Below are 27382 nucleotides of genomic sequence, written 5' to 3'. Positions count from 1 at the left end.
TTTTTTGACTTCCAAAAAAACCACATCCAAATTACCATTATCTCTTTTTATAATACATGTTGAGTGAGCACAAACATACCAGTCAGATATCAACATCAAAAATAAAAAAATACAGTAATGGACATTGAAAGCAATTTGATGGTTTAGCTGTGCATTCAACAAGATGCACTGACCTTTTTGAAGAGAGTTATTTTAGATATATTGTCATGGTTCATGGTTGAGTATGTACCCCAGTTTTAGAGTCACAGTTCGGTAAGTTTAAGTACAGCAGGGAAAACAAAACAATGCAGAAAATAAAATGTTTGTTTTTTATCGTGAACAATGTTAACAGTCAAAAGTGGCTCATTGTCATTTCGTCAATGAGAAAAAAATAACAGAAATAAACAACCAATATCAGTAATGCTCCAGATTGCTGATCATTTCTGATCAACTTGCGCTTGTTTGTACAAGGCAGAACAACAAGCTGACTTCATGCATGAAGGCACACTGTCAAGCCCTTTCCAAAATGCTTAAATCCTGTATCCTCTTCGCTGAGTATGGTTACATATCCACAGAGACAAGGCTATACCAAATAGTATAGCAGCACAATCATGGCCAAAATAGTAATCATGAGATCATGATTATTCATCAAGATTATTCATTGATTTTAGGGAGAAAATATTTTGATTGCACTTTCACATTTAAATGAACAAAGAGCACTGCTTTTACTTCCATGTTGTGATACTTTCCTGCTTAATGTATTAATGTTTGCATCAAAATATAAAATTGTACAAAAACATTTTACCCAAAATGAAAGTACTGCTTTTAGTTTCCAACTTCCTACTAATTAACAAACCTTTGCATTAGGGCTGCACGATTATGGAAAAAATGATAATCACGATTATTTGGATCAAAATCACGATTTCGATTATAATCACGATTATGCAACTACCTTTGAGAAGTAGTTTCTGGATGGCATCTCGTATCTTTTGTCCAGCGTTTTGATCATCTCTTTGAATGCCTCGTTGTTAACTGTGTTAATGGGAGCCATGGCTTTGGCTATATAAATGGCAACTGCTTGTGTTATTTCTTGGTGTCTTCTTGATGTTGATGCATATGGTGTTGCAAGATTAAGTGTAGCATTTATGGTTGTCTGCGCTGGGTGTTTGGGACGGATATGCGGGGGTTTGGGGACTTTTCTTTTCATACACTCGTCGTATTTTCCCAAATGATTCTTCTTTAAGTGGTTATACAGATTAGTTGTGTTCCCCTGCGGAGCGGACACAATTCGCCCACAGTCTTTACACAACACCTGCTTTTGTTCGACATCACCTTTTCTGAATCCGAAATAGCTCCATACAACTGATGTGTAGCCCTTTCGAGGAACGAGCTCAGACTCCTCACCTCCGGAAGATTGATCAACTTCTGTTCCCACTGTCTGTTCAGTCATTTTCACCAGAACTCATCTTTATTTTCACTGATTCAGAAATCGGCTCTACAATGGTCACTCTACCAATCCCTCTCGCTCTCACCACTTGAATTTGACTGGTATGATAGCACCGCGCTAGGCGGAGAGGAGCTGAGTTTAGCTTGCTTGTTGGTGGCTACTAATGCGATGCGGCGTGCTCTATGACTACGGCCGCCCCCTGGTGGCTGGTGGACAAATATACTGTTTTTCTTTATGCTGCAGTCAGAAGAGCGCCCACTTATAAAATAATACAGAAAATGACAAAAAAGGAAAAAAATCGCGATTTTGGCTTTGTATAATCGTGGCGGCCAAAATCGCGATTTTGATTAAATTTCGATTAATTGTGCAGCTCTACTTTGCATCAAAATACACATACAGTGAGGAGCTGTACAGCATCGCTGTTATGGATGTCTGAGTTGACACTGGACAAGAAAAGGGATTCAGTGAAGTAATATTATTATTATACTATTCAATTGTTCAACTTCAGTTGAACAACGTCAACACACAGTTTGATGCTGTAACTGACCAGGAAACCATAATGCTCCCATGTAGTGGATTGGCAATGGCAACACCACATGATCTTAAGTAACCACGGTAAAATGATGATCCAGCTTATACAGCAGAAACTGTTAACCTGGTTCATTGGATTTAATAGCCTACATGATACAGGAGTTTTGAGGCCAACACAGATGTTGATATTTGAGATCTGATAATGATATATCACCCCATATTAGTTTTAAACAAAGCTCCATTCAATTCAATTTTTGTTTTGTTTGGTTTTTTTGAAGAAATGTCCTGGCTACAGCTGACCACTGAAAAATGGTGGACAAACTGCTGAATAATGACACTGCTTTGAAGCACATCTTTGGCCTTTCTGTGCTTCATTTCTGCTTTGTTGTCATTTATCGACTGACATATCTACCCAATTTCAGCCAAAATATTGGCTTGGCTGAATTTATCCATCAGGCTCAGTTTTTGTCCATTTAAGAGCTACACAAACCAAAAACAAATGACTAAACACATTTTTTATTGTTTTGAAGGCTAATGCTAGTGATATTTAATATGTTTCTTAACTGGGTGACATGTTAATTCATTACCATGAAAACACACACACACACACACACACACACACACACACACACACAGTTGCCCCAAATACACTCCAGAGTACCAAATGTTGATTATTCCACAGCTGAGAACAGTCCTCAAAAAATGCCCTATTACCTCCCATTTGAGTTACGTTTGTTAAAACTACAATTGTAAGCTGTTTTAGGAAATTTAAGAGCCCTCCTGAAAAATCAAACTCAAGATTTTTGCCTTGGGTAGAAATTAATAGACTCGGAGCTGAGAGCCAACGAAAGGACAGGTAAATCAGAAAGCAATGAGAGACAGAATATTAAATTGTTGGTTTTGGGGCCTTTCGTAGGATTACTGACAATAAGAAAAATACAGAATAACAGCAGCAAGTAAAAAATGAATGCATGAATAAACATGCACACGTACCAAAACAAAAGAAAGCAAAAACATCCTTCATCAGGGGAAGTTAAAGCCAGCCTATCCATCCCAGTAGTCAACAGTGCTGCTGTCTGCAGAGACACAGGTCTAGGAAGGAAACACTCACCTTTTGTACAGGCACAAAGGCGGTCGGTCCCAGAGCAATAGGTAACTGAGACAAAGGGGTCCATCTCCTCAGCTGACCCCTCCTTCTTAGGCGGCTCCACCTTGGCCAGGACCTCCAACGTGGACAGGTCCAGTATCATAATGTACCCAGCACGTGTGGTTACCACCAGATGGCCCAGGCCGGCCACCTCTAACCTCTTGCACTCTTTGTGGCTCAAGGCAGAGGTGGAGGGACTGGTGATAGTTGCGCTGCTGCTGGTTGTGGCTGCTGCACATGCAGTCCCAGTTGCAGAACCAGCAGAGCCTGCTGGGCCCATTCCAAACCCAGAGGAACCAGTTTTTGACCCCGAGGGGAGAGTCTCCTCTGGAGCCTCTTCACTGTCATCCTCCCTGCTATCAAGCACATCTGGAGGAAGCAATATAAGAGAGGTGATGGCATCACATGGGTCCCAGATCTGCTGCACCTTGATGGGTTCCTCATCCAAGGTGACAATACGGGTGGAGTAGTTGAGCTTGTAGAGTGCAAGGTAGCCTCCACTGCCACCACTGAGGGACCTCTGCTGCTGGTCTCCTGGGGGCAGGATGAGGGGTGTCTGAGGTGGTGACCCCCCTGGGTGGTGGCCTTCTACCCCATTGGCCACTGGGTGTAGGGGGTCTCCTTTGCGCTGGCTGCACAAGGCAGAGTGCAGACGGTTGAGATTGTTGAGAGCCTCCACTTGGTTTGTAGCGCTAATAGATTCAGCACCACATGGCTGCAGGCTGACCAGAAGGTGCACACCGTCCCAGCAGGGCGTGATAGATTCCACATAAAGATTCTCCTCTTCCAGCTGTTTGGGCAGCCTCAAGCACTGCACCAGTGCTCCAGGTCGAGGCGGGTTGGAGACAGATGCAGCAGCCAGTGTGCTCCATTTGTCCACGTGACCATCTAACCCTGCCAGATTAGTTGCTGCATCAGCAAACTGCTGAATGTAAGTGATGGGGGGATCCTGAAGAAGAAGCTGCTCATGTGTGTCAAATTCCATCTCTATTATTTGTGGCACAGTGAAGCCCTCCTCGTGGAGCCCCTTGCTCAATAGGTTGTTCATTTGAGCAAACACCTGCCCTGAGGACTTGTCATCCACCTCTCTGATACTGTACAGCAGAAGCACGGGTATAGTCCTTCGCACAGCCGGCAGAGTAGAGGGGCTTGCAGGTTGCGAACCTGCAAGGTTAGAGAAGCCCTGCTCCTGGGGTGCAGTTGGGGGGTTGCAGGTCTCTATCTCCATGGGGCCCTGGTCCTGTAGAGGCCCAAGGTGGAAAGGTTCAGGGCCCTGAGTCCTAACGGGACCGTCTGTGGTCCTGCGTGTTGTAGCTGGGGCTGAGGGTGGGGGTGGGGGTCCAGCCATGGGGTTACTAGATGCTGAGCGGTAGCTTAGCAGGCCTCCAGCTAGAAGGCAGGGGAAGGGAATGTTGTGGTGGTCAGGGACCTTGTCCTTTGCTTTGGCCTGGTTGTGGACCTTGGCTTGGTTCAATGAGGGGTTGGCTCCCAGCTCCTCCAGGTCCTTGACGGTGTCCTCCAGCACGCTGGCCACCACCTCCCACTGGAGCTTCTCTGGCTGCTGGAGCACACTCAGCGCTGTCACCCCTAGGCTCACATCCATGCTCTCCCACTGGGACTGCTGGCCTGGAACAGAAGCAAAAGAGGAGGGCCTGAGTATTTTCCTTTCCAGTGATGGAAAAGACTATTTTAATTAGAATGTAAGTCGAACATGAAGAGAAAAAGAGAGGTGTTTTCAAATGTATCTACATGGGAACAGGTGTGGTTCATCCAGGGCACCAGCCCTTGAAATGACAAATAATGATAGTTCATATCTTCATACCTGTTACTGACTCTGATCGGGAATGCTCATCACTGTCTGAATCCTCCAGCTGGTCATCGCTGCAGAGGAAGCAAAGACATGATAAAACACAAACTGTGCAAACTGAGCTGTGACACCCTCACTGACACACAGACGATTCCCCCAGAGTAAGGATTATGATAAAGTTTTAGCTTTCTATTTTGGAGTTAACGTCTTCTAGAATTTGTGGGATTTGTGCAGGCTGAAAAAAGTAGGGCCATGGCAGATGTGACACTTGGGGGTGTTGGCTCTGACTCATCATTTCTCACCTTGCTGTAGTGACTTACAGGTGTACCTCAAGACCCCATGATATCACAGTTGGGCATGGCTACAGGGGCAACAGAAAACAATTCTGACCACATCCAACCACACCCAACAGGCTGTAGTCAGAGGTGAAAACTGGCCTGAAACAGGCCCAGACAGGGCAGCAGAACACTGCTTGGTGTTGAGTTAGTCTGTAAGAAGGTTGTGTTACAGTTCCGGCCTCAAGTTATCTTGCATAAGAATGGTCCTAATGAGTTCCACACAGTGAGGTAGTGTTATATAGGCATGGACATTTGCAACAAAGAGACCATTGGCATCAGATACGGTATATAGACAGAAAGGCTACTGCGAGTGTTGGTGTCGGTATAGGGAGAGAAAAACGTATAAAGAGTCATAGGTATAGGTTTGACTTGTAAGAAGTGTCATATCTCAGGTGTACTGATACTGATACCACGGTTCAAATGTTGCCACAGTAACCTCAGCCTCAAGGATGTATTGTTGTGTGGCACCTTGAGGTTGTTTGCATTATTTATTTGTTCTTCTTGATTTTAACTGGAGGTACATACCAGTTATAAACAACGGGTGGATAGCACTGCGGAGGACAACTATTCGCTTTTAACTCTGATTTTCAATAAACGGGCTGTGGTAAATGCTGAAATGCTGAGGCGCGTACTGTGAGAGTTGATTTGAGCACATATATAGATGTGAATATGCGCGTCTGTGTTTCACCTGTCTCCCTCTAGCTTGGGCAAGTCAGAGCAGGAGGATGACTCCTCTAGCCAGGCCAGAGTTGGTCTCCGAGACTCGGTCAGCGTCTGCTGGCTTTGCTCACCACCACACAGGATCAACTGCCTCAGGATGGCTGGGTCGTATGGATTAATGTCAAACTTCAAGTGCACCTGTTCGGCACACAATCACACACTCTTTAATGGGAGGTCAACACTAACATTTTTGAAAGTGAAACACAAGACAGATGGTAGTGTCTCAGACATTCACAGTTTGATGATCTGACCTTCATCATTTTGGAGACATCCCAGATGCAGATCTTGCCCCTCTTGGTGGCAGCAGCCAGGAACTGCGGACAGCTGCCAAAGCCGTAGCAGGCGATCTTGTCCGAACTGTCGGGGCTGTTGGGAAACTGTGCGGGACTGGTCGCCAACGTCACTGACAGCGGCACGTTCTGTGTGTGCTCGCCCTTCACAAATGGGCAATTGGGAGAATGTCGCTCGTGTTCGGACCTGAGGAGTAGTGAAGATATGTTGGCATCCTTGATATTGAAACTGAAATACATTGCTCAACTCATGCAACACTTTCAGCTATCTGGCCTTCGTCAGGGAAGGCAACCCTGATGAAGCAAGCATTTTCATTTTAATGCACTTGCATTGAAGCTCACAGGGATGTGCACCTGTGAGTCAAAGTAAGAAATTGGGGCATGATTAATATGTCATAGCATGTAAATTAATGCAATCATCTCCACTCACCATGGCTCATCTGTAGGTTCCCAACAGACCAGGCACACACTGCAGGTGAAACACATGGCTCTGTCATCCCCTGTTGAAGCAGGCTGTGGAAAGACGTGGGGATCAACAAAGCTCACACTTGCACAGTTACAATTCTCACTGTCTTGAGTTTGTAGAGCATGTTTGGAACAACCAGAATTTATATTACATTATTGCACATGTTAATTTGTGGCTAATGGCAACATTAACATTCATTGTTCCATTGCACAAACACTGATGATGCTTTAGGCAGCTGGCATGACACCAAAGCACATGAGTTTTGACAAGAGTTGTCTCCATGGGTACATTGTGTCAGCTGCAGCGATATTTCTTCCTCTAACTGAACATCAGCCATTTGATTGCATGGAACCAAGGATAAAAACTGAACTAACGCTGAACTAATGTACACCTGAGTTCTCTCAGTACCCACCTGGTGGTAAAAGCCTGCTTGAGCCATTGGATCAGGCTGAGCCCACCTGTACCCAGCATGTGGCCACGATGTAAATGTCTCCCTCCTGTTGGCCTCACTGTACATCAAAGATCTGGAGAGAGCAACATATTTTAGAAGCATGCCCAGTTTTCTGTATGCCGGTCTGGAATATGTCAGTGTCACATCTATTTGTGGACTGTCTGAAATCTTTTGTCATATGCATCTTGTGTATCAGAAATCACACAACCATATACCCCTAAAGAAAATAATCCATGACAAAATTGCTGGTTTTATGGAGGAAAAAAAAGTAGTGTGCACAAATAAATAATGTGTGCTCTCAAACTAAACTGAACTATGCACATAAATAAACAGATCACAATGTTTAAACAGTATTCAAAAAGTGTAAGGATGTCAAATATGCATAATACAACATTGCTTAACAGGCTAAATCCAAATCAAAACTGCATTAAATTCAATGGCTCATTTAGATCAGACTGTCTTTGGCCTTTCACTGTTTATTTTGCCCTACATAAAGTTGGTCCAGCCAGTAGCCAGTCCAGCCAGTTTTGACAAAGTACTACAATTCCTGTGAAACACCATAGGTTTTGTTGAGAGACCTGTGGCAAGAGGTAACAAGAAACCGTGGTCTGAAACTCTGAAAAACACGGCTTCACAAATAAATCTAAACATAACATTTTCGTGGTGACACAACTATGCTTAGAAATGCTACATTTAGATACACTAACTCCCTAATGAAAATCTTGTTCAGGTAAATTATCACTTGTTTTCCTGATTTCTCACCTATCTACAGAGCGCCCGGGGCCCACCCCGAGTTCAGGCCTGGCACTTGACAAGAGGTAGGAGAGCCTGTCCATGATGGATGAGGCCACAGACAAGGCAGCTACGTTCTGGTTGATCTTCTTCAGCTCATTGACGATGGCACTGGCCACCAGCTTCAGCACATGGTGGGGAAGATGGAAGGTCACAGTCGCCCACTGAAAGAAGGAAGGAAACGTAAAATATCGCAGACAGAAGCAGATGGATTTATGAATAGTGAAAGAAAAAGAAGATCAGAAATAGAGGTCCATACATTAACTTTGCGGGCAGTTAAACATTTGCAAACACTCAGTTAAAAAAAGCAAATAAAGAAAGCAATCAAAAGCAAAAAAAACTTCTTTGCCTAATAATGCACAAGTAAAATAGTGGGGCTTTTAATTTTCAAGATTAGAACACATGGTTTCACCCATGAAGCAATAAATACTCACAATAGAATTGGGTAGCTGCAGTCGTAAGACCAATGAAGAAAAAATTGCAAGCGCCCAACTGATACGTTATATCACAAATACACAGACAGGTGACAAACTACAGGAGAAACCAACATCAACTGTCTTTGTAAGGTGGTGGACGACCACATGCTCCAAGAACAGCTTCAATGCACCTTGGCACTGATTCTATTGTGTTTAGCTAAAATGAAGTCAGTAAGGATTGGAAGAGTTCTTTGTGATCTGTCTAATAGCACATTGGATTTTAAATAACTTTAAGGTTACACTGCTGACTTCCAACTGTAATTTGAGGGTTTTTTCATCCCAGTGGCAAACCATGCCTATTGGAGCAAGGCCCTCTATTCATACTCACTTCACAGGTTTGTTTTACTGTCACTTCAGAGTGTTGCCTTGTTTAGATGTATTGGGTGCTCATCTACAAAATTCAAGAGGGACCACCAATCACAGAACTCCCCGATAGTGTATTTTACCTGGTAACTAGCCAAGGTAAGATCCTGATTGGGAGGGGCACAAGATGATTTATTTTCTTGTCTGTGCTAGACTTTCCAAATAAAGACAAATGGTAGGGGTGATGAGAAAGATTTCATGGTATATGATGTTCAGGAGATAAACGTAAAATGAGATGACTTTTCAGAATTAGATTTTGATTTATCTATTCTAGAGGGACCCAATGGTTTCCCACTCTCACATCCACAACAGATAAACAATGTAAAACTGCAGTCCTTTTTAAAAACTAAACCAATAAATTGGCTGAGCTGATACTACTGGCCAACAGTCACTGGTAAATCGTAGTACAGAAATGCCAAAGTAGGTTTTTGAAGTCACTCAGAAACAATGTCACCATTACATATTTCGCCCAGAAGAGAACACTAACAAGATGATTTTTACACTGTAAAATGTAACTTGCGTAACTAGAGCCCAGGTTTGTGTTATGTGTTTAGGTTACAAAAAATTACTATGGATGAGTTTTTCAACTCTATTAAACTCCCAAATAATGTCACTATCTGCCTGGACTGGAGTTACTTTGCCTAGCATTGTTCTTACACTTCTCACAATTTTCTCGTACGTTATTGTTATTGCTATGTTGCTATGTTACTGGTTACTGTTGTAAGCTTTCAGTTAGACCAAAACTTACTTACTTTTCTCATAATACTAATAAATGCATTCTGTACATAATTTTTCTAGCCGAATCAGTATTATATACAGAGTGTGTTAATATTTACATAGAGCCCTGCTTATTCTGGAAAGGAAGTGTACAATACAGTACATCCAAATTTGAAGCTAATATGAAAGGTAGATTCAATTAACTAGTCCAAACTATCGAAGGATGCAAAGTAATGAATATTTTTCATTGCTGATAAATTTGGTGCATGTCTTCTCAATAATTTGGTCTCCAAGATGTCACAACGATCAAGGTGACCTCTACTACTGCTGCTGGAGATGTTTAACCAATAGTCTAAAATTCAAAAGGTACTGTATTCTGATACTCAGACTATCACAAAAGACTGAAAATGACTTCAACACTTAATTATCAACATAGCTGCCAATTAATTGTTCTTTCAATCCATCTAAATGTTTCATCCCAAAAAGTCTCCTTAATCTGGGAAGGCATATAAAACAAAACACCATCCTTATGGAAATGATGAACAATGACAATCTTAACTGCTGAGAGCCAGTAAGGCTGATATCTCATCGAACTCGTGCCACACTTGACCTACCACATATCTGCCTTTTATCTTTGTTTTCTGTCACTCATCAAAGAAGGAAAAGAATGGACTTCCTTTGACGTGTTCGTCATGTTGAAAGTATGAAGGCGTGGTGAGTTTTGTAAAGCAAACAGGGACAAAATTTGTGGGATACTCTCATGTTTAACAAATTCTCAAGAGGTTGTAATAGCAGCACTGCGTCTCCCCCCAACCCAGCTGTGGCTATTTATATACCTTTCTGCAAACTCTGTACTACTAAAATCTCAGCACTGCTGCTAGCCAATGCCACAACACATATCCATGTTGATGGACTAAAAAACTGCAGTTTCTCTTTCTGTTATCTTCCTTGAAGTACAAGATGGCATGTTTATTTGCTCAGCACAGGGTCTAAGTTAAAAAGACATTCGGCCTTTGCTTATCAATCAGGAGGGCTCTCCAACCCCTAATGTTTAGGCAGCCATCTCCCAAAGACTAAAGAGAGTGGTGCATTAGTTCTTCATAAAGCATTTCAACTGTACAAGCTTTCCTTAGATCTCTGGTTTAACAGATTAAGCAATGCTTTATGTAGTATATCACATCAGACAGTAAAAGACCACAGTGGCAAAAACAGTAGCAAACACAGATTTGGTGCAAGAAGATGATCAAGATAAAGTGAGCAGTAAGCTAGCAGGACTAGAGTAACTTAAGAGAGTGTTTCCAGACCAATGTTTGTCCAGTTTTGGAATGCTCAAAAACACCTGTTTAGAACATTCCACAGGTAAACAGGTTCATCCGTAATTCTCAAAAGGCTCCTTCGTTCACAAGCAAGGATGGAGTGAGGTTCACCACTTTGTGAAACACAGGATAGTAAAAAGGATGTTACTACATGGGCACGGGAACATTGTCAATAACACAGTTTGTTTACAAATGATAGCATCTGGTTTTATTAAACCTTTACACAGTGTCCCAACTTCATAGGAATCAGGGTACAGCTGTTTTTACATGCTAACATGAACACAGACCAGCGCTATTATGTTTTGTTTAGCCTCAACGTAGTGGCCCTTATACTGGTCAAACAGAGGTAGAAGAACCACAAGTCGACCAAAAACCGGGGTCTTGCACTGTCTGGCTCTAGCTACTGTGGCCATAGCATCCTATGTTGACATTAGCTGGCACTGACAAAGAGGAAAGTGTCGACATCTAGATCACGCTCATACATTCTTCCTCCACCCATGAGGGAGATTTCACATTTGTTCGATGAATGCCATAATACTACATTTATGGCAATATTGTAGCCACAATAATCACAACATGAACATTTGAAAAAGTCACATCCCTAGAATGTACTTTGTCAGTATTTGCACTTATTTTTTTTACCCCAAAGATCTCCTCCAGATATGTTTTGAGATGGACATGAAACACAGAACTTTCATAGATAGTTTCTGCTATGAAAAAAAAAATCCTGTATCTATGTTTATTCAAGTCATTTGAAAACTTAGTCTCCTACTTGACTGAAAAGTCTATTCTCAGTGTTCTGTGTGCATTGGAGGCTTCCAATGTTTCCACATCAGACTAGCTTAAGTTGAATATTGGACCAGGATTGGCTTCCTAACTATTTGTGATGTCATACATCCTGCTCATAGGCCAACCCCTTTAAAACTGGATTTTCAACAGGCAGAGAAATACTTCCCACTCTCAGCAGATGAATGTGAAAACAGCCTTCTAGTGTCAAACTGCACATACATCATTGAGCACAGTGAAGCTCAAACTTTCAACTGAAGGAACAAGAAGAAAAAGCACATTTGTTTGAGTGGAGGGGGACTTTAAATAAAGGGGGTGGAACACAATACCACAGATAGAATACAATGTAACCATCACAAACTATAGCCTGTACAATTACCACTGAGTTTAATCAACAGCTCAGTGTGTCACTAATAATTAAACATTCGCTTCACATAGCATTTTTATTGATGCACTGGATGGTAATGGAATATCCAGGTGTTCATGTTATTGTGAAGCTTAGGTGTTAGCCATAACAACCTAACCCAAAAAAACCAAAAGGCACAGAGAGACAGGTTTAGTGAATTACTCTGAATGACTTCAGACTGATGATGTATTTTTAGTTTTCCTTGACTGCCTCCTCTCACATGATCTTCTCACGTGAGATCCCACATGCTGAAACACTGGTCATGACTCTCCGGTGTTGCTAATAGCCAAATTAAAATACCCAACAGCTCACTATTCGACAGCTGGTACGAGCACACAGTAGACATCTATTCATACAGGAGGTAACAATTAAATAAGAGCGCCTTTTGAAAGGCTGGCAGACTAACCTTGGCCACTTTGTGATTGGCTGCCGTCTCATGTGAGGTATTCTTCAGGCCTTCTTTGAGCTGGGTGAGAAAGAGTTCATAGCCCTCTGTGTTGGACACATCAATCTTTTCCTGACAGGCTGACAGCATCTGCTGGGCCTGAAAAGACACACAATAGTATAATAATAGTAATATTATAGTAAGAACTGCCGGAGTCAGGCATTGGTACAGTCTTTATTACAAAATGGTGTCGCAGGTTGATGCATGATAATGTGACTTCAGACATGTATCACAGTCTGTAGATGCAGTCAGAAACGATTAACATGAGACACGCTAAATGACGTCAGTTTTCAACTTGTACTTTAGCTGGAACCTGATGTCGGAAGCAAAGCGGTTTTGCACAATTCTAAAGGACAACCAACCATCCTATGTGTGTTTTGACAATAAATATGTCCATTACATTGCACAAATGTTTGAGGTTATCTGAAATATACCATAATAAACTCATCTGAAGCATCTTGTTGCACACTAAATGAACTGTCCATGTATTAACGTAAACTTGGGTGTTAGACACAGGGAATAACAATGATGAAACACCCACAAACAAAAGGACAAATTCTGGACAAGTCCCTGACACACACACACACACACACACACACACACACACACACACACACACACACACACACACACACACACACGCACACGCACACGCACACGCACTACTTGCCTGACCCTAAGCTTAACCCCTAAGTCTTCATCCTAAAATGTAATGATTTACATTATGGGAACCTGCATTTTGTCCTAAGGAACGCATGCACAGACGCACACCAACACGCACACACACTGGTGGATTGGTGCTCAGTATCAGCTTTAACCCAAAGCTGAGTTACTGCAACCAGAGACAAGTGGAAGATAGAATGAGTGTGTTCCTATACAACAATGAAATATAGAATCCTGCCAAAATGGATTTCGCTCAATTATGTCAGTACCGCTTCTACGCTTCATAACATCTTATTTGAGCGTCTGTATGTGATGCTATGAAAAAATTATTTGAAACCGTCCTCCCTCACCTATCATTCTGCAGTTTCATGTGTGTGTGTGGTGTGTGCGTGTGCGTGTGGTGGCTTTTTTTTTTTTGTATCAGCAGCAAATGCCATGTTGTCAAAGTAGTATGGACTGGATGAACTGGCACGTGCCATTAAAATACTCTGCTTTTCCTGACTTAACACAAGTGCTAAAGCCAATTTTAAATTGAGCTCTCTTTTTCCTAATCCTCGCTATCATGTGCTCACATAATCGCAGACTTTGAGCAGACCTGTCAACCCTCCATTTTCCCTGTTATTCTCCTGTATTTTACACCTCCCTCCCACTATCCTCCCATTTCAATATTTCCCATACATCTCCAGTATTTTTAATCTTTCGAATCGAAAAAACAAACAAACAAAAATAAGGTTGGCTGTAACACTGACAGGAGGCATAACCGCTGGGCCTATGTGATGGATGGAGTACCTGCAAAAAGACCAAAAGTTTGTCTCACTAAATGGCAGGAGGATTACCGCTTACCACATTAATTGACGCTTAATGTGTAAGTGATGTGTCCATATCCTTCAAGTGAACACAAATAAACTAAGTGCTGAATTTATCTGCCATTTAGTGTTTTCATTGAAATAATGCAGGGATGCTCACAGCATTTCACTTTCAACCAGGTATCTGACTGTGACCACCAAACTGTAGTCACCTAATGTAGGAACTAGTTAACTCAGTCCTTGTTACTCTGATATTTTAAAGCAAGCAGCTGTCCAGTATTTTAGAATTCACTGTGTCCCCTTGACGAAATGTAAGGGGTATGTGGACAGTGCGAGCGTGGTGGGACTGGCGAGGGTGGGAAGCTGGAATATTTCCTGTATTTTTCAAATCCCAATGTTGACAGGTAATTTGAGGTGTGATTAGGATCATTATTGTTATTGTTAAGTTGTTCCTTTGCAAATTTCTGAAGCTAAATCTTTTTAAAGATTTTCTTCTGATGCTTCTTCCATAAAGGTAATATTTGTGCAGGTGTTGCTGCTAGCAGTAAGTGAGGAAACAGCAACTTAAAAACACTTCACTATATCTTTATAGCCTTCTCCTGTTTGGTGGGCATCAGTTATTTTCAATTTGCTGTGTAGAAGAGCCCATGGCTGCTGATTGCTGTGGCAAGGTTTGAGGAGTCACTGTGTTTAGAGAGCTTTGAAATTTGCTTCATCTCTCCTTTACTAATGACTGTGAACAAGGGTTAGGGTTACCAATGTCAGAGACCTTGGTAAAAATTGCCTTTTAATTCATGTCTTTTGGAGATCAGTTCCTCTTCTACTCCCTACCTATTCATAGTAACAGAAATTGTGAAAAGCTGTGTCCACCCTTTTCAAAATCACTGAGTTACCTTGGTTACTGAGCAGGGAATCCTACAAGCCACAGTAATGGAAGATATCTCTTACTCAAATTAGCAAGACTTAAAATAAACCAGGATTTTACTTTATCCACCTTGATAGAATAACCCCCTGATGTCAAATATGAGGTGGCAACAACCATCTCTGTAAGGTGCTTCCTGGTCTCTCCTTTAACAGTAACATATGCAGTCCTCTCTTACCTCTGTGACTGGCAGCTCCAGCTGAACCATATCCTCAGGCTTGGCCACTGGAGGCTGGAGAGCTGTGTCCAGGAGCAGGATGCCATTCAGGTCCTTCCTGCATCCCACTGCATAGTCATCCACAAAAAGCACCTTGTCCACTGCAGGAAAGTACTGACACCTGACACGACCACCAGGTTTAGCTGTGAAAGAAACAGAGGAAGCACACAGTGTCAGGGCATTTGAAGGAGAAAGGTTAAAAGCAAGGTCCAAAGTTAATACTTGAAAAAGACAACATGTCAATAGCATTTATCTTTGGTGGAGTGCAGTTTTAAGATTATAGGGAAACCTCACTATCTTCTGCTCAGACAAAAGCTATTTGTTCTGACAAACAAATCTGACTGGCCACCTTTGACACCAGTTGCTCTACCGTCAACTGCTGCTCTGCCTGGATAACTGGACAGACTACTTATGAAATTTGTTTTAACTCATCACTTTTTCTTCTGACTAGAACTCATTGATCCATCTTCTTTTAGTGTGTCTATTGGCTTGAATATAAGTATGTATTTAATGTTCAAACTGATAAACATTACTGTTCATTGTATATATACACTTATTCAGAATTTGATGGCTGCCACATGATGTTTACCAGAGTTTCTTGTTTTAACAACACTCAGTAAGCATTTGGGGTGATTACTACTATTAACTTGCAAGTTTTGAATGTGAAATTATTTCCCATTCTCACTTGCTACACGACTTCAGTTGCTCAACAGTCCGGGGTCTCTGTTGTCATATTTTGTGCTTCCTAATGCACAATAAATTTTCAAAGAGAGACAGGTCTGGGCTGCAGGCAGGCTAGTCTAGTAGCCAGTCTCTTTTACTGTGAAGCCACGTTGTAACATGTGCAGAGAGTGGCTTGGCATTGTCTTGCTGAAATTAGGTCGATGGCCCTAAAAAAGCAACAATGATACCTTCACAGGTGTCCTAGCTAACCATGCCATGGACACTAACACATCCCCATACATTCACAGAAGCTGGCTTTTGAATTGTGCACTAGTAACAATCTGGATGGTCCTTTTCCTCTTAAGCCCAGATGTGCAGATTTTGAATATTTTGATGATATCATGGATTGTAGATGGTGCAATTCCTAAATTCCTTGCACATGTGTGTTGAGAAATGCTGTTCTTAAACTGTTGGACTAATTGCCCTTAAGGTTTTCTTCAAAATAGTGAACCTCGCCCAAACCTTGCTTGTGAACTGAGCTTTTCAAGGATGTCCTTGTCATACCCAATCATGATACTATCACCTATTATCAATGATCCTGTTTACCTGTGGACTGTTGCAAACAGGTGTTTTTGGAGCTTTTTTGTCCTGATCTATTGATGTCCCTGTTCCAACTTTATTTTGAAACATGTTGCTGGCATCAAGTTCAGAATATTGACAAAAAGCAATAAAGTTAACATTAACATGACATATCTTGTATTTGTACCGTCTTCAATTGCATATAGGTCAAAAAGGATTTGCAAAACATTGCATTCTGTTTTTATTTAAGTTTTATGCAGCCAGCTAACTTTTTTGGAATCAGGCTTATATAAGATGAACTAGTGGGTAACAATTGCCCCTCCACCAGTATAGGGACTATATTATCAGGTATTCCATTTTTGTGTGAGCCCACACATACAAATTATATCTATTTTGAAGAAGTCATGCTTGGAGTATTCCCATAATAAAAAAAGAATGAGTGACATGACGTCTCTTAGCCAACATTACATGTGGCTGTCGTTTTGTATCGTAGCCTGCGGGTAAAGGTGACTATTGCCACATACTTAAGTACAACAAAAACAAACATGTACTCAGTAAGCACAGCCAGCCATAATGTTAAACCAAACCTGTTCCTGCAGGTCCCATTCATGAGACATGTACTGGATGTAAACAGTTTGTATCTGATTGAATACAGTATGCAAGTAAGATCATAACCGGAATGAACATGACTGCTGTCATTTCACTGATGAAAGTCTTCAACAAAGTGTAAATGAAATGGTTTAGATTCTGGAGAATGAGCAGATTGGGACCAAGAGAGTTTTTTTTTAATCAAATCTGTTTAAAAGTGACAATTACTGGCCGCTGAACAGATTAAGTTATTTTAAGAATGATTTAATGAAAACCCTTTTCTCTCTCTCGATATTTACAAAAACTTGTTTTCACTTGGAGGCAACAGCAAATATGTAGAATACATTTGCTTTACGCCCAGCCAAAATAAACGCCACATGTTTGCTATATTACAGTTGCAGTAACTTGTGATAATCTCCATCAGTGATTAATATCATTATTATTATATGTTCAGAAAAAATCAAGTCAGCTTTCTGTTTTATTGGATTTTTTTTAAGTTATATGTGAGCATCGTGCATCTTTGTTAGTGGTGTGAAAAATAACAAGAAGTTGCTTCAAAAAAAGTCAGAATATGCAACTGGTGGTTATGGAAAGTAAACTGCACTTCCAGGGACTCAAAAACCCCACATGTTCGACCACAAATAACATACCGAGGACATGACCTCAGTATCCTCATTGGTAGCTATGGCCCTGGGAACCACAGGGACTGTCACACTGCATCATGAGCAAGAACATCTCCAATCATGCATGCAAAATTGTCTTTAAAAAAAAAAGGATGAAATGTGAAAGAAATATTTAAAAATCAACAGGGCTATGCTGAATGTAATTTCTTTGACATTTGAAGCTTCTGTTGAAGTTTCTGAATGATGTCGGTCATCATATTTTATGATGTCATCAGCCTTAAAAAATGAAAAATCCTCAACAAAAACAAAACAAACAAAATTCTTACTCACAAAAAAGGGATTCATCTAGTTTTATTAAATCAGCTTTCTTTGATGAATAGAACTCAGTTGTATTCTGTTATGTTCTAGTTTGTTGACATAACTACATTTGCATAAGTAGCACTGCAGTTTTTTGGGATCATCATCAGTAATCTTAAAATCTTTCAAGCAGGCGATTCTTGAACATCTTTCTGCAGTCATTGGTGGTACGAAAGTGATGACATCTTGATTTTTATTTTGTAATGACTTCAGTAAGTTTGCTTTAACAGCGTGAGAATCGAAAACCGCAGTGAAAATGTTTAAAAGACTGCAGATATTCTGGGGTTTAACAGAATGAATCGACCAGCAAAGGAAGAAAAAAAAAGTCAACATTATGAATGAAGACTGAAAACTTCTAACTACTCGGTACAGCCTTAAAAAGCTACACTCAGTCTGGACATGTCTTTAGATACCAGACGTTGGTACAAAGACACTGAGCCAGACTAAGATTTGTGCTGGAGGGAATGTATACTGGAGCAGTTATCTTTATGATAATAACATTTGTATGAGAGCCAAATTAGTCTGCATCTTCAAAATCAGAATCCACTTCTTGGGCAAATTCATAGGACCACAAAGTACTACAAAGTGAAAGCAAAACCAGATTTCTTAATTTTGGAATCCTAGAATCAGCATGCAAAGCAGGTTATATATTACAAGTACATGTGCAAATTTCAGAGAGATAATCACAAAGTGCAACTTTTATCTAATGCAGTAATTTTCAACTACTCTTTCCCCACATTTGCGTGTTGTTGAACTGAGTGGAATACTGACTTACTGTATTGGTTGCTCTGTTTTGTGAACATGGCTATTAGAGGAGCTCCAGCAGTCACGTTCATCTGACAGCAAACGTTCATTGTTTGACAGATTTCCATCTGTTGGGTTATTTTGGAACATGAACTTGGTGGGTGTGGCAGAAATGCAGAGAGGAGTAAATATGCCAAGAGGGCTTTGATCATAATGTTGGTTTTTCACAGGAAAACATATACTATGTAAATTCAAAAGTTTAAAAAAATGGAAACCTTTCAACAATCCAAACATTGTCAGGCTTTTTTTTCCCATTCTATCTCTGGTATTGTCATCTTCTATTCATGAGTCTCACAACACTGAACAGCATAGAGAGTAAGGTGCTACTGTTTGCCACTATCTTTCCCCAAAAAACAAACAGACCTGGATGCTGTTGAAACAGACCTGGATGTGATATCATAACTCATCCAGAGAGGATTCAATTGAGCTGGACCTAACCATCACAACCCACAGACATCTGATGGCAACACACATAACATCAGCAATGATTTGGTAACTGGGAGCCTCTGCTAAAGATGAACTGAAATCAAAGTAAACTAAAGGGGAAATGATTTCAACCATAAACCCTTTTTTCAACTTTCAACTTTAAGTTTCGTGTCAGGACACATTATTTTGTGAAACTATAATAAAGCAGTTGTTCAACCAATAACACCTTTCTGTTGTCATTCATTTAACAGTAATTGTAACTGGTAGTAATACTACTACTACTACTACTAATCATAATAATAATAATAATAACATGTATTATTATTAGAATTACATACACCATGATGTTGTGAAACCATTATATTTTCTAAAAATCTAACATTGTTGCAACCCTATTTGTGAGACTTACAGGTATTCAAAGTCTTTCACTTAAAAGTCCTATTTCCCAAAAAAGGCTTTATCCTAGGTTCATCTGTAACAATCCTCAAATGGGCTGCAGCTTATCAAACACAATGGCCAGTGCAAAATAACACAGTTCCACAATGTTACAGTATTTATGTGAGTGACTGTGTGTGTAGTAATACTGCTTACTGTAAACAGCCTAACTAACAAAAACTAGAGCAGCAGGGCACAGTGAAACTGAAAGGAGTTTGTTGCCTCGCTGAGAAGTTGGAGGTGTGCAGCCTGTCACCTGCAGCTCTTCATCTACAGTAAGCTCACTGTGGCTGCTCCTTCTTGTCCGATTACTCCCTGCAATATTTCAAACCGACACGTTGTCAAAAAATGCTGGAAACGGCCGCTGTCTCGTTTTGGAGACACATTTATGATGAAAGATAGCTGTAAATGCAAAGCTTATTGACAAACAATGCATTTCCTGGCACAACTTCATAATAAAAGTCAACTCGTGTTTAGCCAGTTAAAAGTGTTTAATGTGAAGCTGTAGCAGTTGGAAATGTTTGATTTGCATTAGTAGTACCTTAGTGTTGTATTTAGTATTGTTAGTATGGTATTTCCCCACGAATGTCATGACTGACACCCAGCTCATAACAGTGCAAATATATAAATATTACGATACTTGCATCAGTGGGACATAGACTCAATAGCTACTGTGTTACCTCATTCGATAATAGACAGTGACTTAACTGACACTTCTTACAATGAAAATATTGGAGATTATAACTTGAATTATTTCACTTAAATGACTGTTCTATGATATAAAGTCAGGGTGAATGCTCCTCCAGAAATACTGGCATCCATCATCTGATTAGCATAATTGAAGAAATAACCAAAGGTAAAAATAGCCCATAGTCTATAGAACACCCAAAGCAACTGTGGCCATGCATTTCTCTTCCACATTTTTATGAAACATGCATGAAGTGTAAACATAGCAGGGGACAATGATCGACACTGCAGTTACCAGGTGAGCATGGACCACAGCTTGAGAAATGTATCTGTTATTCTTGCAGACACTTTCTATGCAATGTCCTGTCAGTACATTGTGACAGGACTCTATCCACTCTCAGGCTGAGAGCTGAAATGTTTTTAAGTTACTACAATCAAGTCCAGTTGCCCTTGAGTCAATACTCTATGAATAATCATGACCTGGACGACTGACAATCTTCACAGACATTGTTTGCTGTCATGCAACATCAACAAGACCAGTGTCAGGGTGGTATCCCACTAAATTAGCCAGGTTAGCCAGGCAAGCAAACATTACCCATGACAACAACACTACAGCATCAAGTCATTTCACTTTCACCATCACACCATTGCCTCCAAACGACTGACAGTGCGCACGATAGGTTGTAAGTTAAGCAGCCACAGAGCCGCTAGCTAGCTTTATGGCTATCACAGTATTTTACATTAACACAATGTAACACTTTTAACTAGTTAATAGTCGGCGTGCTTCTTCGGGTGTCCCAGATTTGAAATCTACTTCTACCGACATATCGTGACTGACCACGAGAATGACAGAAACTGACGACTTGCCCGGCTAACTACCGTGCTAAGTTCACTAGCTAGCCATTAGCTTGGATGATAAATCTGTCATGTCGCAAATGTGGTGAACAGTAGCAAACACTGGCGTTCAAGAGGCACTAGTTCACCTTGGACCACATACAGATCAAGGTCCAAATATTATGCTTTTGCAAAAGCTAAACGATATCCTGACAAATAGTCTAACTAGGCCCAAAGATAACTGCTAGGAACAGCTAACGTTAACGTTAGCTATCTGAGGTTACAACTCATCCTGTGTCGTGTTTCGTGTGTTGACAACCAGGGACCGGTTAGTCTAAACTGAAACGGTTGGTGTCAGGGCTTGACAGAGTGCACCGGTGCTTACCGTGCAACGCCGAAGCCTGGAGAATCGCTCCCGAAGTGCCGTCAATTACTTTGATACTGCCGCGGCTGGTAACGGCCAAGATAGCGTTGAGGGCCGGGTGGTAGGAAAGGCTTCGCAGGCCCTCCTCGTCGCAGCGCAGGCAACCGTCTCTCAGTACAATCCAGTCTGAGGAGGTGGACGAGCCGGAGCCCGGCGAGGCCGCGGCCGCCATCTTTCCTTATTTTTCCCTTCCCTTCCCTTCTGGGGTTTGTAAGGATCCGATGATACACGTAATACTGCTAAATCTATAAGACTAACTCCGAACTATCAGTCCTCTGCCACTGCTGACTTCCTTCTGCGGCTTCTTCTCCTCCGCCCGTTACCGCAGCAGTGGCTATTCACCATCAACGCTGAGGAACTCCTGGCTGGGCTTTCTGTCAGTTACACGATAGGTACACGGAGCTAGCGTATCTCTGCGTCACATCCCGCGATAACACCAAGTGCAAACGAGAATAGAAGACGGACAAAGTAATAGAAAAACCAAAGATACAGCCGTAAGCGGCAATGAGCGGGGCACATGCAGACTGCGAGCATTTGGATGCTTGTGTCTTATTTAAGTGATGACATGGTATAATATGATGTCACAAAAATTACAAAATTAACATGTTGAGGTAATGATATCACGTTCGCAAAACGAAAAAAAAATCTTTTTGGGGGTCCAAGCAGTGACGCTGTTGGAGCTCTTTTATTCGTTCTTTCTTTTCTTTCTCTTTCTTCTTCATCTTCTTTAGTGTTCGTGCAGCAAAAACATGAAGAACAAAATTCACAGAAGTGGGCAGTGGGTTACAAATTCCATCCACTGCTCAAGCACATACAATGACTGACTTGAGGGTGGCGCTGTAGCAGTCAAGAGTACGTTTTCACAATTATTTCAAAAACAGCTTGTCTTAGAGTCAATATACTTTCATCATTTCAATTTCTCAATTCATCTGCATTTTTGCTCTGATGGTCTCCTGCTCTAAAATGTTGAATTGTGTGACTTTTTCTCAGTTTTTTTCAAAATCCTTTTTTTGACACCTTGTCAGAAACCATCGGGCCAATCATCATGAACTTAGAAGGTTGTAATCAGACATGCCACTTAAATAAAAGTTCTAATACCTCACTGTAAAAAACACTAAGTAAAAGATGTGCATTTAGAAAAGAAGATGTGCTTAAAGTATTAAACTGAGATTCTTATACCATTAGATTATTATTACCCATGCATTGATGTAAAATCAGGATTTTAACTACTTTTACAATTAAAGATGATTTTCATTATGGATTAAGCCGATGATAATTTTCTCCATTAATTGACTGTTTGGTTCGTAGCCCAAAGTAACACCTTTATTATGTTTGTTTAGTCTAAACAACAGACTAAACAAATTATTATTATAGCAGTAATCTGCTTTTAACTTCACTACATTTGCTCTTTATACCTTCATTACAACTAGCCTGCTGTATACTATGCATTTCCCTACATTAAGTGAAATGAGCTGAGGTGGCCAGCTGTTGACGGATGTCATTCACTGACAGCCAATCAGATTGCAGCATTATTCACGCTATTCCAGCTGCTGAACCACATGACACAATGTACTGTCTTGTGTTGTTTATGAAATGCTCTTGTTTTATTGGTCAATTGACAAATTATATCATTTAAATATAAAATACCAATTTCTGGGGCTTTGAACTCATGAGCTTGATGGGTTTGAAATGAAGACGCTCGTCAAGCATAGGTGAAACGATTCATCATTCAAGACTCAAAGTTGTTTGACTGTTTTGAAATACAAGACTTAAAGACAGAAAGGTTTTAATGTAAGATTAAAATGAGCAAAATTAAAATATACATGACAAAACACTCACTCTCATTTTCACTTTGTGACCTCTCATCTGTGTTTCCTCGGTTCATCCCCTGGAACTCTTCCCAGGTCATCTCCTTCCTCATGCCCCGGTCTTTATACAGGGGAAATGAACTTCTCTACTACTAATTATAATGTCCTGATGTGTGATAGGTGCAGACCTGTCATGTAGAGGCAGGCTGCCTTTAACCACTTCGGCTGCATCAGTCCAATATCACTGATTCTCATTTTAGCTGTTATGGTGGAAATGAGTTGGTCTATTTATATGTTCCAGACAGGCACTGTTTTTAGAACAGGTGCTCATAGGTAGGGGCTCAGCCATTGCCCTTATACTGTCTGCATATTCTCAGTCTATTTGTCTGGATTTCCTCCTTCAGTCTACACACTGCCTAAACTGTTAACAGTATGCATATGGTGCAGTAAAACCCTCAGAGACATGGCTGCTATATAAATAAACAATACCAGTGTTCTACATGACACAGCTCAGTAAAGCTCACAGTAGCCTTTCAATACTGAATGCATAACAGCCAGAACACTAAAGACACGTCTCAAGCTTTCATCAGAGACACTACATGCAGGACCGGGTGTATCCAACATTAACCACTGAGGCCACACTGAACTCACCGCAGACCCGTGTGCTACTACTTCATGTCTGTGACATGTTCTCCACATATAGACACTGTGTGAAAGCCATGATGTTTGTATGACTGTCAACAGATCACTTTCGCTGCGTCACACGGAAAAAAAGTAGGCTAGACTGGTGTCTGTAATTCACGTGCCGCTGCATCCCGGCTGTGCCGCGCTGCTCACGTGGGCGGGGTGGCTGCTCTACCTGTTCACCTGGCGCCAGGTATGAGGGACACTATGCCTCTATCCTGTGTGGTGTGTGCAGTTTTTTGCAGTGGGTTGTTACTTTGCATGTGATCCACCTGTAATGCTTGAACCTCTGAACTGTCTTTTGTAGAGCTTCATACTCTTATCAGAAATAACCTGAGTTTTCCTGTATTTGTCCCGGAGTGGCCTTCTGGTCAATGGGTCTGTATGTGTTGTAGAAATTCCTTTTCTGCCTGTCTGTTATCATTCCTAAATTTGCTGAGGTTTGTGTTCAAACATGACTTAGTCCCATATGTTTTCTGGATTCTTCCTTTCTGACTTAAAAAAAATCACATTTTATAGATAGGTACATATTCATTTCACTACACATTGTATCACAGAATCATCCAGTTATCATTATTAATTTGTGTTTTTCTCATGTCCTCCTAATTTGCTGAGAAGTTCCCGCAGAGCAAGACGACACATGTTAGAAGAAAGGAAATTGCCTAGAAATAAACTAGGTCATCTGTTACGAGAGTGACCCCAGTATCAACCTCAGAAGAATACATCTCAGTGGTAACATTCATTTTAAATTTGACTGGTCTGTTACAGTAGCTTGCATTTCTCCCCGATAAGGTCGATACAGGCAGGGTTGCTGTCTAACAGCTCAGATGAAGTCATCACTGTTGTGTTGTGTTGGGTTGTTATATCATATAAACAGCTTTTCCTCTTGATGATATAAATGTAAGATTGAGAAGTTCAAGGAGGGATGCATGGTGGTTTATGCTTAGATATGGCCACTCCAGATGAAACATTATTAGTATTCTCTATACAACTGTCATTTTCTGACTATTGCAACTGTTAAAGTCACCATGGGGGAGAAACCAAGCCAGCAGATGACTTAAAGAGGCACCACAATCCTGTCCTCTGGTGGTAGCCCGCAGGAAAAAACAAAACCTTCCATTATGCCATTCTTGGTTTTCTCCATCACATGTACAGGCATGTGAGAAAATTAGGACACCCCATTAAATAATCAGCTCTTTATTTAGAAAGGGTACACATACCAATATCCAGTCATGTTTTTATGTATTTTTCAAAAAGAAAGTGATTTGATTGCAATTTAACAACAAAAATGAACATTGTTTGACAAATCCAAAAAAAGAAAAAAAATAAAGTATGTATTTCAATGGAGGAAAAAGTTAGGACACCCTACCCCCTAGTAGCTAGTGTTGCCCCCTTTGGCTGATATGACTTCAACGAGACGCTTTTTGTAGCCTTTTACCAGTCTCTGACATCGATCAGGAGAAAGTTTGGCCCACTCCTCAATGCAGAATTCTTTCAGCTGTGAGATGTTTGAGGGGTGTCTTGCATGTACAGCCCGTTTCAAGTCACCCCACAGCATTTCGATGGGATTAAGATCAGGGCTTTGACTTGGCCATTCCAGGACTCTCCACTTCTTCCTTTTTAGCCAGTCCTTGGTGGATTTGCTGGTATGCTTTGGGTCATTGTCTTGTTGCAGTATCCAGTTACGCTTCAGCTTTAATTTTTTGACAGATGGTTTCACATTTTCTTCAAGCACCCTCTGATACACAGTAGAATTCATGGTGGATTCTATGATGGTGAGTTGGCCAGGTCCAGCTGCAGCAAAGCATCCCCAAACCATGACACTGCCCCCTCCATGCTTTACAGTTGGTATGAGGTTCTTTTCTTGGAAGGGTGTATTTGTTCTGGTGTCCAAATAATTCAATTTTAGACTCATCTGTCCAAAGAACCTTATTCCAGAAGTCGTGGTCTTTGTCTATGTTCTCTCTGGCAAACTTCAGTCTGGCCTTGATGTTTTTTTTAGAGAGCAAAGGTTTCTTCCTTGCACACCTCCCATGCAAGTCACACTTGTGCAGTCTCTTTCTGATGGTAGAGTCGTGCACTTTCACATCGACAGTTGCCAGAACCTGCTGTAATTCCCTTGATGACACTTTAGGATTTTTCAGGACCTCTTTGAGCATCTTGCGTTCTGCTCTGGGGGTAAACTTGCTCGGACGGCCAGATCTTGGCATGGTGGCAGTTGTTTTAAATGTCCTCCACTTGTAAATAATTTTGCGAATGGTGGAATGGCTGATGTTAAATTCTTTTGAAATCTTTTTAAATCCTTTACCAGACTCGTAAGCGGCCACAATCTTCTTTCTGAGGGCATCAGGAAGCTCTTTAGACCTCACCATGGCGCTCACCTCAACATACCAACTGTCAGGGCCACACCAAACTAAATTTGAGGTTTAAATAGGGCAAGGCTCCATTCAAATGCTGGGTAACGATGTACTAATCATGTGCACCTGACGTGATGCACCTGTTTGGGATTTGCAACATTTTAAGAGGGATAATATAGGGGGGTGTCCTAATTTATTCCTCACCAGAAATTGCATTATTTTTTAATTAAATTTTACAGAAAGTTTTAAACAGGCTTTTCTTATTTTTTTATTGTTTAGTTATATTACTTGGATCCCTCAGTTTAATTAAAATTGACATTAAATACCCATATGTCCAAATATATTTTAAAATACACAGGATTTCATGAGGTGTCCTAATTTTTTCACATGCCTGTATTCTAAAATCCAGCAGATGGATTCTAGCCACAATAGTAACTCCTTCTGAGGCTTTTCTGGCCCCTGCATGTAACTTCCTATTAGGACTGGGAAATCAGTCCGATCTTTGTGTCATAGCCGTGTTTCATTACATGAAATGATATCAGGTGTTCTAGTCCCCAATATTAAGAGACTGAGTTTACAATTCTGACAAGTCCAGCTGTGAATGTTCCACTGGATCAGTGGGGCTGTATCTCCAGCCCACTGGCCAGATGTTAAACGCTGTCACTGGCCTGCAGTCATGGATGGCATTAACCAGTCATTAGCTGCTGAAGGTTTTAGTTATGTATCAGCAGGGCTCAGATGATGATGATGATGATGATGATGATGATGATGGTCTCTCAGTGAGTGACCCATCACTGTGGTCCAGACTGCAATCATTCCATCAGCCCCAGAGGATGAATCCTGTTGACTCTGCTGATGGTCTCATTTTCCCTGTAAGGCCTGCAGGTTGACATTTTTTGGCCTTAAATGAAATATCTAGAAGTGTTCAATGTCTGCTGGACAGATTGCTGCAAAATGTGGTCCAGACATCTGTGGTTCCTGAATGATGTGTCCTGATGACCTTGGTGATCCAGACTTTTCCACTAGCG

General features: G+C 41.1%; 1 protein-coding gene across 4 annotated transcripts in view; it reads right to left on the bottom strand.

Annotated features, from left to right (window-relative positions):
- Positions 1–21842, bottom strand: part of birc6 (baculoviral IAP repeat containing 6) — a 123018-nt gene extending 101176 nt beyond the window's left edge. For all 4 annotated transcript variants that reach the window (XM_041948215.1, XM_041948217.1, XM_041948219.1 and 1 more), the window contains exons 1-10: positions 21467–21842; positions 15047–15228; positions 12439–12576; positions 7939–8132; positions 7138–7249; positions 6690–6772; positions 6221–6446; positions 5938–6107; positions 4927–4985; positions 3069–4730 (exon numbers count right to left, since the gene is read on the bottom strand). In XM_041948215.1, coding sequence (XP_041804149.1) covers positions 3069–4730; positions 4927–4985; positions 5938–6107; positions 6221–6446; positions 6690–6772; positions 7138–7249; positions 7939–8132; positions 12439–12576; positions 15047–15228; positions 21467–21677 — 3037 coding nt within the window. In that variant the 5' untranslated portion in view covers positions 21678–21842. The remainder of the gene's footprint in view (positions 1–3068; positions 4731–4926; positions 4986–5937; positions 6108–6220; positions 6447–6689; positions 6773–7137; positions 7250–7938; positions 8133–12438; positions 12577–15046; positions 15229–21466) is intronic.
- Positions 21843–27382: the final 5540 nt, after the last annotated feature.

Source organism: Chelmon rostratus, chromosome 11, assembly GCF_017976325.1.
Source record: "Chelmon rostratus isolate fCheRos1 chromosome 11, fCheRos1.pri, whole genome shotgun sequence".
Lineage (NCBI taxonomy): Eukaryota > Metazoa > Chordata > Actinopteri > Chaetodontiformes > Chaetodontidae > Chelmon > Chelmon rostratus.
This window is presented reverse-complemented; position numbering and strand designations above follow the sequence as displayed.